The sequence below is a fragment of the Neovison vison genome, chromosome X (assembly GCF_020171115.1).
Source record: "Neovison vison isolate M4711 chromosome X, ASM_NN_V1, whole genome shotgun sequence".
Lineage (NCBI taxonomy): Eukaryota > Metazoa > Chordata > Mammalia > Carnivora > Mustelidae > Neogale > Neogale vison.
The window spans coordinates 43,757,288-43,773,564 of NC_058105.1; the positions used below are offsets into that span (position 1 = coordinate 43,757,288).

The window sequence follows — 16,277 nt, forward strand, 5'->3', positions numbered from 1 at the left end:
TACATGTACCAAAAAAATTACACAGGAAGGGCATCATCTTATCAGTAGTCTGAGAATTGCTTACTTAAGCCACGATGAGATAGCACTCCATGCACTGGAGCCACAGGGAATAAAAAGACGGATCACCCCAAATGCTGGTGAGGAGCTACAGCAATGGGCACATCCCATGCATCGCTGGTTGGAGCGCAAGGTGGTCTGACCCCTTTGGACAATATTGATTAGTGTGCAGGAGACAGATGCACACACTGCTGACTACAGCACTTCCACTCCTAGGTACCCAGTCTAGAGACCTGCGCACAGTGAGACATGTATGAGAGTGTTCTTAGCAGCCCTGTATTTATTAACCAAAAATTTAGGAACCTTCTCATGGTCATCACCAGTAAGAAGGAGAAGGATAATCATACAACGGACTGCTATTCAGCGATGAAAATAAGTGAACCGGAGCTATCAGTACCATTATGGCTGTATCTCACACACAACAGTGAGAGAAAACAGCATGTTACAGAAAAATATGGAAACATGCAGAACAATGCTATCAGTATATATTGCTTAGCAGTTAATGCCTATGTGGTAGAAACTCATGGAACTGGGAAACGTCGATTTAATATAGGGGTTTCTTCTTGGGGTGGGGGGAGGGCCAAGGAGGAAGACAGGGGAGAGGTACAGGCACGTTCAAAGTTATCTGTCATATTTTATTCCTTAAGCTGGGTGGTGGGTGGATGGATGTTTGGTCATATTTTTCTTTCTATATTTTCATTTATCCAAAATGTTTGTAAAGTTTTTCTAAATTGGAGTGATCACTGCCAACTCTGCTGTCCCTCTCTCGCCATGCCCAGTTAGTCACACTACGCTGCAAGTTTCACTCTCAAGCAGTCCCTGGATCTCTCCTCTCCACTCCATCCCTACTGCTTCTTACCAGGCCTTCATACCTTGTCACCTAGATTAAGGTAACCACCTCCTGCTTCCAGTCGTGGCCCTTTCAAATCTAGTTTCTATACTACTGCCAGAGTGACATAATGAAAACACAAACCTGACAGCCTGTCACTTCCTTGTTTAAAACCGTGCAAGTCTCCCTGCCACCTAGAGGACAAGGTAGCAGTTCCAGTTCCTTAATATGGCATGCCAAGCCCTCCGTGTTCCATGTCTGCCTCCCCGTCTCTAGACTCTAACCAGTCTATAGGCTCTCAGCTTATTCATCTGTGATTCTCAGCACCTAGCAGTGCTTGACTTAGTAGGTACTCAGCAAATGTTTGTTGCATAAATGCATAGATGAATGCAGGTTGTGCTGTAAACCCGAACATGAGATTTCCTGACTCTTCTTGAGGCTAGCTAGCATGGTTAAAATATTGTGGCTGGAGAACTGAAAATTACTTGAAAGTGGCAATTCTAGGTTTTCCTCTCCGCCCCCCCACCCCCGATCTTAAGGGATAAAGAGAATTTTTATCCTGTTGCAGAGAATGACCAAAAAATAGCATTCCAAGATGAGTTGTACAGTTTGGATAGATGACTTCCCACAGATTTGACAGTTTTATTGCATTACTGACAGTGGATTTTCCTCCCTTCTGGGAAATTGGTGGGGGGCACAATAATGCCCCTCACGGATCTCTAAAACTCTATGAGTTTAAGTACCGTCTATATCCCCAATGGACAAAAAATAAACCTAGGACTAGAAACTTGAGTCAATTGCCATGTGTCACACAGTTCAGGAAGCAGGTGAGCCAGGATTAGACCTCTGTTCCACCCAAAACCCAGCCTAGCTTCTTGCTACTTGCTGCATCCCTGAATGGGGTGAGGGGTGGGTGGAAGGGTCCTGAGAAAAGAAGCAGGTAGTGTAGTTGGATGCTGCTGTGGCAGGCCTGTTGAGTCAGAGGGAGAACCTGGGTACCCCAGGCTACCTTGCTGGGGCTTCCTGAATCCTAATCCCTGGGAGCCAGGGCAAAGGTAGAGCTGGAAATCCTGGAGCTCAGCCAGAGAAGGGCTTTCCCCTCTGACCCGAGTGAGACCTCTGGAAGATCTGATGGGACCAAAGACACAGCTCATAGACCCCTGAAGCACTCACCTGTAGGAGGCCTAGCTCTACTGGATCTAAGTGAAGCCTGGCTGAGCACAGTCCCATGACTCTGGAGTGTTCAGGGCCAGGGCTGGAGGTTTAGGCCTCAGCCTGCATTTTAGCCTCAGATCACCAGTCTTCTAGCTTGCTGTGTGAGGTCATAGCCACGGGTTCCCAGGTCAGTCTAAAGTCCTACCAGATTTGAGGTCTGCTGAAATAAATGGCCAGTCCCCTCAGCTTTCCCCATCATCACGCCCTGATGCCAGAGTGCAGCAGACCTTACCTCCACGCCTAATCATAGATCTCATGATTGGTATTCTATTGGAGTGAAATGCTCAGCTTTGACTCCAAGGGAATTCAAAACTTTCTGGGTTAATAAGCCTCTTCAGAGGAGGCTCATTTGACACGTGCTTATTCACCTCCTCCACTGCTAATTTTTGGGATCTTGGAGCCACCGTGGAATTCCCTGTGTTTTAGCCCGACCCATTTCTTCCCCCCCCCCCACCTCTTCTTTCCTGTCCAAGAGAAACCTTACCTGGGCTTGGGGACCTGCTGAATCCTATATCTTTACTACCTATAGGCTTTTCTCAAGCAGGCCTCCCTCTACTAAGTAAGAGTAAAGGTGCAGGCATTCCTATCCTGGTCTCTACTTCTGTCCATCCTCCCATCCACCCATTCACAGGCATTCACTGGAAACTTAATCTAGCATAGGAGTCAAAACTGGATTTGATTCCTGGCTAGGCCACTCACTAGGTATACGAGCTTGGGTAGTAGATAACCTAACCTCTCTGGGCCTTGCTCTTCTCAACAGAAGGAATTGTGCCTGCTTGTCCTATAAGGAAAATATGGAGGCAGAGGTTAAAGACTGGATGTGTGTGTATAACATATACAGAAGAGCACCTGCCACATAGGCGTGCTCCCAAATGACTACCAATAGAAGCCTGCATCTGATCAAGACCAGGATGTACACATTGCGGTGGGGGCGGGGGGCGTTGGTTAGTGAGGAAGAAGAGAAAGAGGCAGGGAACTCACCATAGGCCTGTACCAGACCCTGCGCCTGGCATGCTCCATCTATTCCCTCATTCAACCCTAATCACGGCCCTTCCATAGGGGCATTATAAAGAATACACCCATTTGACAGTTGGAGGTATGGAGGCTCAAGGAGGGAGAAGTCACTATAGGCTGGGATGGTCGGGTCATCTTCACAGAGGAGGAAGGATCTGAGCCAAGACTTGCAACGTGAATGGGACTTGCATAGGGAGAGGGTGGGTGGGAGAGGGTGACTGGGAGTGAGGAGGAACAGCTTGCCAACAAAACCCTGAGTCAGCAATGCCCAAAGCTAGCAAGGTGGCAAGGCACTTTCCAGTCGCTCCCTAGCAACTTCCCATCACAGCTCAGAGCAGTGTTATCTCTGCAACTTTACCAACAGAGGCTCAGGAAGGAAAAGTCATCCTCCCTTATCTCACCATCAGCCTTAAGCAAATAGATAGGGCCAAGGTAGCCAGGTGAGCAAGTCCACACAGCTGTCTGGCATCAAATCACACTCCCCCCACCTCTCCAACTGCCTGAGGGCATCAATCTCAGGACTGATCATAGGTATAGCCAACCATTCACTGAGCACTCTGTCCGCATTTTCTCACTGAATCCTCACAACAATCTCGTAGGCCCTATTGTCCAGAGGAGGAAACAGGTTCGAAGAGGTCAAGTCACTTACCCAAGATACCACAGCTCATAAGAGGCGCAGCTGGGGTGTGAAACCAGGTCAACTCTGACTCCAAAACCTGTGTCCTTAATCATTCTTGCTATAGAGCCTAGTCCCACTAGCTCACAGCACTTAGAGCATCCAAACAGATGCACTGACCATGTTGTGTCTCCTTTTCCTGTCAATGCAGCCTAGTAACACTACTTGTCCCCAGAAAACAAAGGCGCCAGCACTTCGAAGAGAACGGGTTATGAAAAAGGTGATGCACTCTCATTTTCCTACTAACCTTCATGCTCTGCAAATCCCTAAGCCCCAAGAAATGTCCTTACTTTATCCACAGACGTTTTTCCTAGAAGGCTGTCCTCGTGTCCTGATTTTGCCTGCTATCAAAACCTTCAAAACCTTTTGCCTTCAAAACCATCTGCATTAATTGGACAAGAAATGATATGGTCACCTTACCTATGAAGAGATAAAGAACTCTCACACATCAGGTCCTTTTGCAACCCTGACACACGCGCTGGACAATGATCTGCTGGCTGAGGGTGGGGCTGATCTTCTGAGAGGAGTAGCCAGCCTCTCTTTGAGGATGAAATAAGGAATAAACAAACTGGGAATGTCACTTTCAGGGGATTTTGAGTACAATCCATATTCTTGGGGCTGGAGTGATCAAGGAACAGAGGTAGGGGAATACCTGGAATGCAGAACTTGCCCTAGCTGGGGGAAGGCACGGTTGAGCACAACTGGCTCTCTCAAGCCCAGCTGTGCCTCACATATGAGGAGCTGGAGAGTTGGACACCAAGACATAAACAGGTGAAGGAAAGACTAGTTAAGGAGTCCAGCCCACTCCACTAGCCCCCCCCCCCACCATTTGCCTTCTATTACAGTCCACGTTCTTGCTGCAGAGGGAGCCCAACTAAGCCTTGGGTCCAGGCTGCTTCTGAGAAATTGAAGCCCCCAGGACACAGTAAGACTTTGGGGACAGTTGAGAAAAGCAAGTGGCCAAGGGTGCAGAAGTCATGAGAAATCCAAGCTCTAGTCTGTTGCTGATTACACACAGGAATAAGCATAGGAAAGGACCCAAATAATGTTGAGAAGAAGTCATCCAGGAGGAAGGGACTTACTTCCAAGAATGTTAGCAAGATTTACTATTGGAAAATCTATAATATGATTTATGTCAATCAGCCAAAAGATTCAGAAAAAGGTTAATCTTGATAGCTGATAAAACAGCACGTGTGAATGTTTTAGATCCATTATGTCACCTAAAACACTTAGAAAACCAAAGATACTATTGTGAACACATACATCTCAGGTGAAAGCCCAATGTCATGTTTGCTGATGAAATGCTATTGTCACTACTATTTGAATCAGGAAGGTGACAAGAAAGCTTTCTGTCAGTATTGTGATTTGAAAGCCCCCCCCCCCACTTTTTTTTTTTTAGCTGTACCTGTGAGATTTAATTCAATACAAGTCTCCAGATAAACTAAGATTACTCACCAGTTCCCTCAATTTTGCATTAGTCCAAGGAGCCAAGGTCAACTGAGGATTCTATAAAGTACTTTTAAGTTAGCAATATGATTTGGAAGTTTTGATGGATATCCAGCATTGAATTGTTTTTGGAAAACTTGACCACCGAAAAGAGACTATTTTCAGTTGACCTCATTGCACCGGAATGATTAAATCTCTAGAACCATTTCTGGTCGCAGGACAACTTTACACCTCTAAAAACTGATAGGAAGCTAAAGAGCTTTTGTGCCAGTTATACCTGCCAGTGTTTACTGTAACAAAACACTAGAGCAGAAATTTTAGTCCATTTATTTTAAAATAACTTTTAAAAACTGTCTCATCATGCTGATATAAGTTACAAATGCCTGTGAAACATATGTTTTCTAAAAAAAAGTAGAGTGGAGAGTGACACTGTTTCAGGTACTTGAAAATCTCTTTAATATCTGGCCTAAAGAACTCAGATGTGTTCTTTCATCTACTTCTGCATTTTATCTGTTGCTGGATCAGACACGATGAACTTCTGGAAAATTCTGCCATGCACTAGTGAGGGAATGAAAGCAAAAAGGCAAATAGCAGTATGAAAATATCCCCGTAAGGCTGACTTCGAGAAATAATTAACAGAAATGACTATTTAGGAAAGCCACGAAAATCGATATGGTTAAGGAAAACTTGATTTTCCTTGGAACAAATTGCACTACAGACATATATTAAAGTTGAGTTGTGACGTTTGGTAATGTGTCATTCATGGTACAAATGAGTTAAAGGTCGGCAGAATGGCAGAGGTCCAATAAATGACAGAAACACGGCACTTTAGGCAAGCAAATGAATGCGATGTGGTTAAAGTAAATCGATGATTTTGCTCGGAACGAATTGCACTAAAGACACACGATAAAGTAGGGTTGCTACATTTGGTAATGTTACATAAACAAAAGTGTTTTAGGTATGGGCAGAATGGCACAGGTCCAAACGCTAGAGCTGGTGGGTCTCTGGAGAGTTACAGGTCTTTTTTGTGCCAAGTGAGGTGGCTCTGAAAAGAGCCTTTGGTTTACGACGTGGTCAGGTGGTCCGGAGGCAGCTCACTGGCAGAAGGTGTACCTGATGACTGCCTTGCTGGTCTGGCGCACTTGCCCATCTCCCCGGGCAGCAGCAGGCGCACGGCTGTCTGGATCTCCCTGGAGGTGATGGTGGTGCGCTTGGTGGAGCGGGCCAGGCGAGAGGCCTCGTCGGCGATGCGCTCGAACATGTCCTTAACGAACGAATCCATGACACCCACAGCCTCCTGCAAGAGGCTCGGGCCCTCGTGAACCTGCTTCAGAACCCTGGGGAAGTAGGTGGTGAAATTGTCTGGCATGGGGGAGGTGCTGGGGGGTGGTGGCGGTGGCAGCTGCGGCAGCATTGGCGCCTTGGCTGCACCTGTTTTGGGCTCTTTGGGTTGGCTGCTGTGGGCTCCTCCATCCGTGCCCAGGCTTTCCTCAGAGGAGGTCTCACAGCCAGGTTCTGCCATGTGGGGCTCACCTTCCCAACTGCTCAAAAGGAAGGAGAGACTGGTGGCTGCCGCGGGGTGCTGGCCCATTTATGATCGTTGCACTTCCTAACCTCACGGGCAGCCTCCATCTCTGATTGGACAAAAATGCAATGCAGGGAAGCAGGTCACACTACACCATGCCATGTCACATGTGCATGTGATTCCATACCCTTCTACTTTCCATCAACCAATCACAGTGGGATTCTGGCATCCTTGAAACTTCGTGTTGCCTCTTTCAGAAAGATGCCACATAGAGTTAGAGGTCATCTGGACCAGAAACTTGATGCAATATTCATGCCTGCCATATGGAACAACAAATTCTACCACTTTTTTAGAGTGGCTTAACATTAATTAAGGCCTTAACAATATTCCTACCAATCAAGTGCCCCTAAACAAGGACATAATCCAAAAGCATGCCACTATCAGTAGTATCAATAAACCAAACTATTTCTCGGGAAGGCTTATTATCAGATAGAAACTATTAAAATATGTTTAACATATATAAATAAGTGATAAGATACATAAAACATAAGGAAGAAATATGTAATTACTTACAAAAGCAAATTATTTTTCTAGAAACTACTATTTTCTAGAATTGAACATCATAACCACTGGAATAGAAGATTGAAAACATTTTAGACAGCATATGAGATACAGCTGGATAGAGAATTGGTGACTTAGAATAGGTGGAATAAATTGTGCAGAACAGCTTATAGAGAGACAGAGAGAAAGGAAAGTTTAAAGAGAGGCCACGAGACTTAAGAAATGGACTAAGAAGTTATAAAGTACATGTCCTAGGCATCCCAGAAGCAATAAACTGGGTGAATTTTGGAAAAGGTCATATACACAAAAAGCTCATCCATCACAACGCCTGATTTTATGCCTACACCATTTACACTTTGAGATGTCACCCAAAGCAACCAGATTGTAATGATTTCAGCTCCTAGAGAGAGTCTGAGTCCCATAACTAAAGTTCTTACTGCCATCAGAATGACTCTGTCATGGCCTGCTGCTGGGTCATTTTCTTCCCTCCCAGAGTTTACCGTTTTCTTGCTCTGAGACACTGTGGTTTGAGCGGGAGTGCTCTGACATGGTCAGCAAGTGCTCTTGGAAATCATGCAACATAACTGACCAACGATTGCCTCCAGTTCGGATTAAAAAAAAAAAAAAAAGAATCAGAAAACAAGACAGCAATGTCCACAAGAGCCAAACTATGGAAAGAGCCGAGATATCCAACAACAGGCGAATGGATAAAGATGGGCCCTATATATACATATATGAGATCCACTACAGAAGTGGGGGGAAACTGAATGGGAAGTCATCAGAGAAGGAGAAAAATCACGAGAGACTCTTAACTCTAGGAAACAAATTGAGGGTTGCTGGAGGGGAGGTGGATGGGGGATTGGGATACTTGGGTGATGGGCATTAAGGAGGGCATGTGATGTATTATATGCAACGGATAAATAATTGAACATTACATCTGAAACTTATGATGTACTATAAGGTGGCTAATTCAATTTTAATTTAAAAGAAATAAAGCACCCGTCTTAAAAAAAAAAAAAAAAAGAAAAAGAAAAAAGAAAGAAAAGAAAAGAAAGAGAAAAGAGAATGGTCAAACCATGCCCTCCAAAGGCAGAATTCAAATAGCAATGGGATCCTTATAAAATCATTTCAGAGGTAGAATATAGTGATTCATCAGTTGATATTACATCAAGTGCCCTCCATAATTCTCATCAACCAATTACCCCTTCCCCCCCCACCTCCCCTCTAGCAACCCTCAGCTTGTTTCCTAGAGTCTCTTATGGTTTGCCTCCCTCTCAATTTTCATCTTGTTTTATTTTTATTCCCCTTCCCCTGTGTTCATCCATCTTGTTTCTTAAATTCCACATATGAGTGAAATCCTATATTATTTGTCTTTCTCTGACTGACTTATTTAGCTTAGCATAATACCCTCTAGTTCTTAAATAAAATCTTTTACAAAGGGGGGTGGTGCCCAGGTGGCTCAATCCGTAAAGTGTCTGCCTTTGGCTCAGGTCAGCATCCTGGGATCTCAGCAGCCCGGCATCAAACCCCCACATCAGGATCCCTGCTCAGCTGGGGGTCTGCTTTACCCTCTCCCTCTGCTGTGCTCCCTGATCATTCTCTCTCTCACTCTCACTCTCAAGTAAATAAATAAATAAAATCTTTAAAAAAATACCCTCTGGTTGCATCCACATCAGGGCAAATGGCGAGATTTCATTCTTTTTGACAGTTGAGTAATATTCGCTTGTGTGTGTGTGTGTGTGTGCGCGCGCGCACGCACGCACGCGCGCGTGTATAACACATCTTCTCCACTCATCCGTCTGTCGGTGGACATCTGGGCTCTTTCCATATTTTGGCTCGTGTGGACATTGCTGCTATGAACATTGGGGTGCATGTGCCCCTTCAAATCACCATGTTTGTATCCTTTGGAAAAATATGTAGTAGTGCAACTGCTGGGTCATAGGGTAGCTCTACTTTTAACTTTCTGAGGAACCTCCATACTGTTTTCCAGAGTGACTGCACAAGTTTGCATTCCCACCAACAATGTAAGATGGTTCCCCTTTCTCCGCATCCTCGCCAACATCTCTTGTTTCCTGAGTGGTTAATTTTAGCCATTCTGACCAGTGTGAGGTGGTATCTCATCATGGTTTTGATTTGTATTTCCCTGATGCTGAGTGATGTTGAGCATTTTTTCATATGTCTCTTAGCCATCTGTATGTCTTCTTTGGAGAAATGTCTGTTCATGTCTTCTGTCCATTTCCTGACTGGATTTTTTGGTTTGGGGGTGTTGAGTTTGATAAGTTCTTTACAGATTTTGGATCCTAGCCCTTTATCTAATAAGACATTTGCAAATATCTTATCCCATTCCATAGATTGCCTTTTAGTTTTGTTGACTGTGTCCTTTCCTGTGCAAAAGCCTTTTATCTTGATCAACAAGGAAACAAGGGCTTTGAATGACACACTGGACCAGGCAGACTTAACAGATATATTCAGAAAATTTCATCCTAACGCAACAGAATACCCATTCTTCTCAAGTGCACATGGAACATTCTCCAGAATAAATCACATACTGGGTCACAAATGAGGTCTCAACTGGTATAAAATTGTTTTCCTTAACATTACTTGGGTCCCCAAGATGCACCTCACATACCTGACTTGGTGGATAAATTTAAAAAGCTGTAGGTTGAAAAAAACAATTACCCTATTTCTCTAAGAAACCATCATAGGGAGAAAAGAAGAGTCAACAAATGCAAAATACACTAAAATTTAAAGCACATTCCTTCAAAAACATACGATAATACAGGTAAAGGCATTTCTTAAAGGTATTCACACACAAATAAATTACAGAAACTGAACCAAACAAAGGGACTTAGGAAGAATTGAGGAAATTGCGGGTCATTGATCCCAAATGGTCAGGCTTCCAAAATCATTTTCATTTGGACCTTTAATGAGCAGCTAACTCTACTGCAAATAGAATAGTTTCAATCATGAGGGGAAAAATAAAAATCTCATTTTGATTATTAGAAAATACAATACAATGATAAAGCCAGTGAAGAAAGCTTGCTGCTATTCCTGATTTTTGCAGAGTCTCATTTGCCCAGAAGGATACAAAAATTTTGCTTGAAATATCAGTAGTCTAATACTTCACTTACTTGGATGCAAGGGAAAACAGGTATGTCCTCTTCAACCTATGAATTTCTATCATTAAATCATGATTATTAGAAGCCAGCTAACAAATAAACAACAGCGACGGAATCCCACCCATTTTCTCCACAACCCACAAGAGGAAACTTCCTAAGAATGCTCTTATTGGATAATCCTGGGACGCCTTCCCACTCTTTGGGCCAATGGCTGTGGCTCAGGGGCTGTAAATCAATGTGCAAAAGGCTAAACCAATGAAGCTTAAGGTATGAGTAGTTCTCATTGAGAACTCCCATTATCCAAGTGATTTGTAATTACTGTATTCCGTTCTATCTTGTTAACTTTTTTCTTCAAAGTTGTCATTATCATTATTACAAGTATTTCATACAGTCATTGCTTTCATTTACAACTCTATTTGCTAATTCATTCTGTTACCATTCTTACTGGCAGCTGGGATCATCTTCCATCTCCTTAACGGTACTCTTTATCTTTTTATTATGTTCAATTTGCTGACATACAATACATCACTAGTTTTTTTTGTTGTTGTTGTTGTTATTTATTTATTTGTCAGAGAGAGAGAGAGAGAGTGAGCGAGCGCACTGGCAGAAAGAGGCAGAGGGAGAAGCAGGCTCCCTGCCGAGCAAGGAGCCGGATGTGGGACTCGATCCCAGGACACTGGGATCATGACCCCAGCCGAAGGCAGCTGCTTAACCAACTGAGCCACCCAGGCATCCCACATCACTAGTTTTTGATGTAGTGCTCAACAGTTCATTAGTTGCGTATACCACCCAAGTGTCCACCTACTTTAGAAGCTCCTCTAATATGGAGTCAGATGTTGGAAACCCTATGAGTTACCATTTTTCTCAAATGTCTTTTTTTCTGAGTTAGGTTTTTAAGGTAGCCAGCATTGAAATGGGGTTAAGTGTGCAGGGCATTTAATCAGGTTTGATAACTGGCACCAGATGTATACTAATGTCCTCTCCTTAATCAGACATAAAATGTGGCCATCGGGAAGCCCCAGAGCTTGGGCCAGGCAGCTCTCTGCAGCTGAGAAAATGCCTGAAAGGTGTAATGGCTAAGGAGTTCCAGCTGACAGCACTCCAAGTAGCCAATGCAGAAAGTCTTTGTTGAAGGGGGTTCCGGACAGTCCATCTTTATGTCTATCACCGCCTCATTATTAAATGATACTTTGGCTTAAGTATGCAACTGCAGGTTGACAGGTATTTTCTCTCAGGACCGGCTTCTCTTGATAAAAAGATGTATGCTGTCACACTACCCGGTATTCTGTTTTCAGGCACTGTCCTTTTGTCCGCTCTTGTGCTCTCTATGCTTACATCGTAGCCCTACTATGAAGTCCCCAGCTGTGTTTCCTGAATCTAAAAATTCATGATTTCCTTAAGTTCTGGGGGCAACTACCAGTCATTTGTCTTTGAATATTATTTTCTAAATTTGCCCAAATTCCTCCTTCTGGAATGCCGGCGAGATGCACTTAACAACTACTTACTCCACTCCTTAAGCCTCTTCGCCTCACTTTCATCCTATGTTTCTCTTTATCCTTCTATGAGGTGTTCCGTGTTATTTCATTCACCGATCTTCTAGTTCACCCATTCTCTCTATCCAGTAAGTCTCCTTTGTTGTGTAAACTTTCACAGATTTTTTAGTCTAGCGGTTATGATCTACAAGACTAGAAAACCATTTAACACAATTTTGGGGCGCCTGGGTGGCACAGTGGGTTAAGCCTCTGCCTTCTTCTCAGGTCATGATCTCAGGATCCTGGGATCAAGCCCCACATAGGGCTCTCTGCTTGGTGGGGAGCCTGCTTCCCCCACACCCCCGCCTGCCTCTCTGCCTACTTGTGATCTCTCTCTGTCAAATAAATAAATAAAATCTTTTTAAATAAATAAATAAAAGAAAACCGTTTTGATAACTAGCCACTTCTTACTCACATTTCACTTATAATTATTTATAAATATGTTGACCATTTGTTGGCATTTACTAATAATACTTTGGAGCTTTCCAGTTTGGTTTTCTGTTTGTTTTGACAAGGGTGGCTTGTTTTGGGATTGTGTGCTTATATAGGAGGACTTAGTCTGCAGGGATCATGTAAAAACCTCAATTAAGGCTGCTCCTCCAGAGTGAATTAGATGCACATTTGCCATGTGTCTGGGTTTGTGACCAGGAACTGTTGGCTTCATGCTGGTAGTGCTCACCTGAACCCGAGAGCTACACCAGGACACTCATGTGACTGCACATTCTCAAGGAAACATTTACTCCCCGCCTCGCTCAGAACTAAGAACCAGGAACAGAATTTTCTTTGGCATCTCCTTTTTCCAGTAGGGAAGAGTCCAGTGTTCTCAAAGGTTATAGTCATTTGAGCACCACTTTGTGCAAAGCTGAGTATGTAATGCAATGGGTCTTACTTGGTTAGGCCCATATGGCTAGGAGTAAAAAACAACAACAATAAAGAAAAACCTGAATGTTCAAATATCCTGCGTTAAAATACCTGGCCGGCATCAAGGGAAATCATTTTAATACTATTAATTTGAACAATCCTCCTCTGACCTGATGGAAGTGGTGAGAGATAGGTCGACACACAGGCCTGGATTCATATCATTCTCTTCATGATTAAAAGCATACAGGTAGCCAAACAAAGAAACAAACAGCAGGTAAAGTATAATACCGGATTCCTCCTCAGTCTCAGAGGCTGAGTACCCAGTAAGACTCTTCCTGCTTCAGCCTGAGGCACCTGACAGCATATCGGGTCCATGGCTGTGAGTCAATGGCTGCACATCCCTGATTGTCTCACTCAGACCTGACTGAGGCTTGAGTTGCTTTGCCTGGATGTCCCCATCATCCTCATGGAGCCAATCTACAAGTCCTGATGGTTTGTGTTTTCCACAAGAAAGGATCACCGTCTTGGGAGGAATAGAATCAGACAAATCTGAGCTTCTGAAAGTGGTAACTCCAGTTACTAGGGAGCTGGAATAGGAATTGTTTTCCTGAGCTTTCTGATTTAGTGCTTCCTCTACAGAGTTTGGGCCCTCTCTTCTGTTTTTCCATGAATTCCATAACAGAAGTATGTTGAATAAGTTTGATTAGGGGATGTTCAACTTGTTAATACTATTTTTCCCAGGGTTGTGGCTTATCATTTGTTACTTAATCAATGAATCGATTTCCCTCCAGTGGTCTTTACCGTTAAGTACACTGTTAGATAATGATGCTCACCAAGTGCCCTTTGCCCTCAATCACCTTCTGAAGTGAATAACCAGGTGTATTCACTTTCCATCCCTGTCTTCAACATCAAATCCATCTTTTTTCTCTCTACCCTAGATTTTATATCTGTCACTCACCCCCACACTCCCAGCCTTTAGAGCCTATGTGGTGCATTTTCAACCTTGTTTTACTCCTGCTTCTATTTGATTTCTGAGACTGGAGATGCAAAGCCCAAATAAAGGACAAAAAATTCCACGCAGACTCAATTTCTCAAGATGGTTTCTCACATAAAACTCTATGTATCGAGGGGGACAAGATGGCGGGGTACTAGGAAGAGGCGTCTTTTCAGCTGGTACCCCAAAGTGAGCTGATTACCTACCAAAGAACTCCGATCACCCATGAAATCAGCCTGAGATCAGAATTATACACGTCTGGATCTCTACAGGGGCAGAAGACGCCAGTGAGCAGGTAAAGCGGAATGGGAACAGCGGACTGATACCAGAAGATAAACAAAAGGGGGAGGGAGCCACCAGAGGCGACCGGTGCGAGAGTAATACCCCGATACAAGCGAGAGTGCCCTGCGTCTGGGGACCAGCATTAACTTGGAGACTGGTTGAAAGCACTCCAAAAGAGCAAAGGATTGCGGGGGGAAATTGTGGGAATCAGGGCGGCTAGAGACAGGGGCTTAAGTCCCCGGTCCCAGACGGCCTCCCCGGCGCGGAGGCAGAGAGAGGGCGGCGGAGAAACCAGCTCCTGGTCCCTAAGCCGCCAGCGCGCCCCAGAGCGCGTGGGTTCCGGCTCCTGTGAGGGGATGGGAGCTGCCCCGGTCTGCAGAACGCGCGCTAGCCCTACCACAAAGCTTGAGATGCGCGTGCACGTCCCTCCAGCTCTCCTGGGTTTCTAAGGCCCGGGGGCGCTTCTTGACCTGCGCCATTGTTTCAAAGTCTAAGCCACGCGCGCGCGCGCGCGCAACTCTTCCCCGGACAGAGGCGCGAAAAAGCCCAGCCTGCGGCTTACGGACCAGCGCCCCGTTCTCAGTGCCCCAGACGCGCGCTTGACCCACAGCCGCCTCTGAAAAGAGGTGCGCGCGAGCTGGGCACTCCCAGCCCGGGCCTGCGGCAAAATCTCAGTGTGCGATCGCTGCTTGGAACCTCTCTGGCGGTCAGGAGCTCCCAGACAGCCACCACGGCCTTGGCTTTGGGGACGAGCAAAAGATCCTGCGCCCCCAGGGTCTTTAACTTGGAACCTGCACTGCCAGCGTCCAAGGGGGAATTTATTCAGCTTCTGCACCCAGACTGAGGCTTCTCTCTGAGACGGAGATCAGGAAGTGTTCCAGGGTGCACCTTGACTGCACCAGAGTTGATACATCCAGCTACATCTGTTCAGTCTTCTCCCACCAAAATGACTAGGAGGAGGAATGCCCAACAGAAGAAAAATACAGAGGATGGACCTTCTGCAACAGAGCTAACGGCTATCAACATAGACAATATGTCGGAAAGAGAATTCAGGCTAACAATTATCCAGGCAATAGCTAGGTTGGAGAAAGCCATGGATGACCAAACAGAATTGATTAGGGCCGAACTGAAAGCGACCAGACAGGATGTTCACAATGTTAGGGCGGAGCTTAAAGCTACCAGGGAGGAGGTCCACAATGCTCTCAATGATTCCAAGCCAATCTAAACTCTCTCAAAGCTAGGGTAACTGAGACAGAAGATAGAATTAGTGATCTGGAAGACAAACAGATAGAGAGAAAGGATCAGGAGGAAGCCTGGAACAAACAGCTTAGATCCCACGAAAGCAGAATCAGGGAAATAAATGATGCCATGAAGCGTTCCAACGTCAGAATTATTGGAATTCCTGAAGGGGAGGAGAAAGAAAGAAGTCTAGAAGATATCGTGGAACAAGTCCTTCATGAAAATTTTCCGAATCTCGCGAATGGAACCAGCGTTCATGTACTAGAGGCTGAACGGTCTCCACCCAAGATTATACACTCCAAAAAAACATCACGATACCTGATAGTCAAGTTGAGAAATTATAATTGTAGGTATAATCTCTTGAAAGCCGCCAGGGCAAAGAGGCTCCTTACTTACAGAGGGAAGCCCATCAGAATAACGTCAGACCTGTCCACAGAGACCTGGCAAGCCAGAAGAGGCTGGCAAGATATATTCAGGGCACTAAATGAGAAGAACATGCAGCCAAGAATACTTTATCCAGCAAGACTGACATTCAAAATGGATGGAGAGATAAAGAGTTTCCAAGACCGGCAAGGCTTAAAAGACTATGCAACCACCAAGCCGATACTGCAGGAAATATTAAGGGGGGTTCTATAAAAGAGGAAAAATCCCAAGAATAGCATTGAACAGAAATAGAGAGACAGTCTACAGAAAGAAAGACTTCAAAGGTAACTCGATGTCAATAAAAACGTATCTATCAATAATCACTCTCAATGTGAATGGCCTAAATGCACCCATAAAATGGCACAGGGTTGCAGATTGGATAAAACGACAGGGCCCATCCATATGCTGTCTACAAGAGACCCATTTTGAACCTAAAGATACACGCAGACTCAAAGTGAAGGTGTGGAGAAGCATCTTTCATGCCAATGGGACTCAAAAGAAGGC

General features: G+C 44.7%; 1 protein-coding gene across 1 annotated transcript; it reads right to left on the reverse strand.

Moving 5' to 3' along the window:
* Positions 1-6,300: 6,300 nt before the first annotated feature.
* On the reverse strand, positions 6,301-6,759 carry LOC122896553 (late histone H2B.L4-like). Its single transcript, XM_044234705.1, has one exon. It carries the CDS (start codon positions 6,757-6,759, stop codon positions 6,301-6,303), a length of 459 nt encoding a protein of 152 aa, XP_044090640.1.
* Between the last annotated feature and the right edge of the window lie 9,518 nt (positions 6,760-16,277).

What these genes read in the sequence shown, in the direction of transcription:
- LOC122896553 (XM_044234705.1), bottom strand. Translation starts at nt 6,759, where the DNA reads ATGGCAGAACCTGGCTGTGAGACCTCCTCTGAGGAAAGCCTGGGCACG.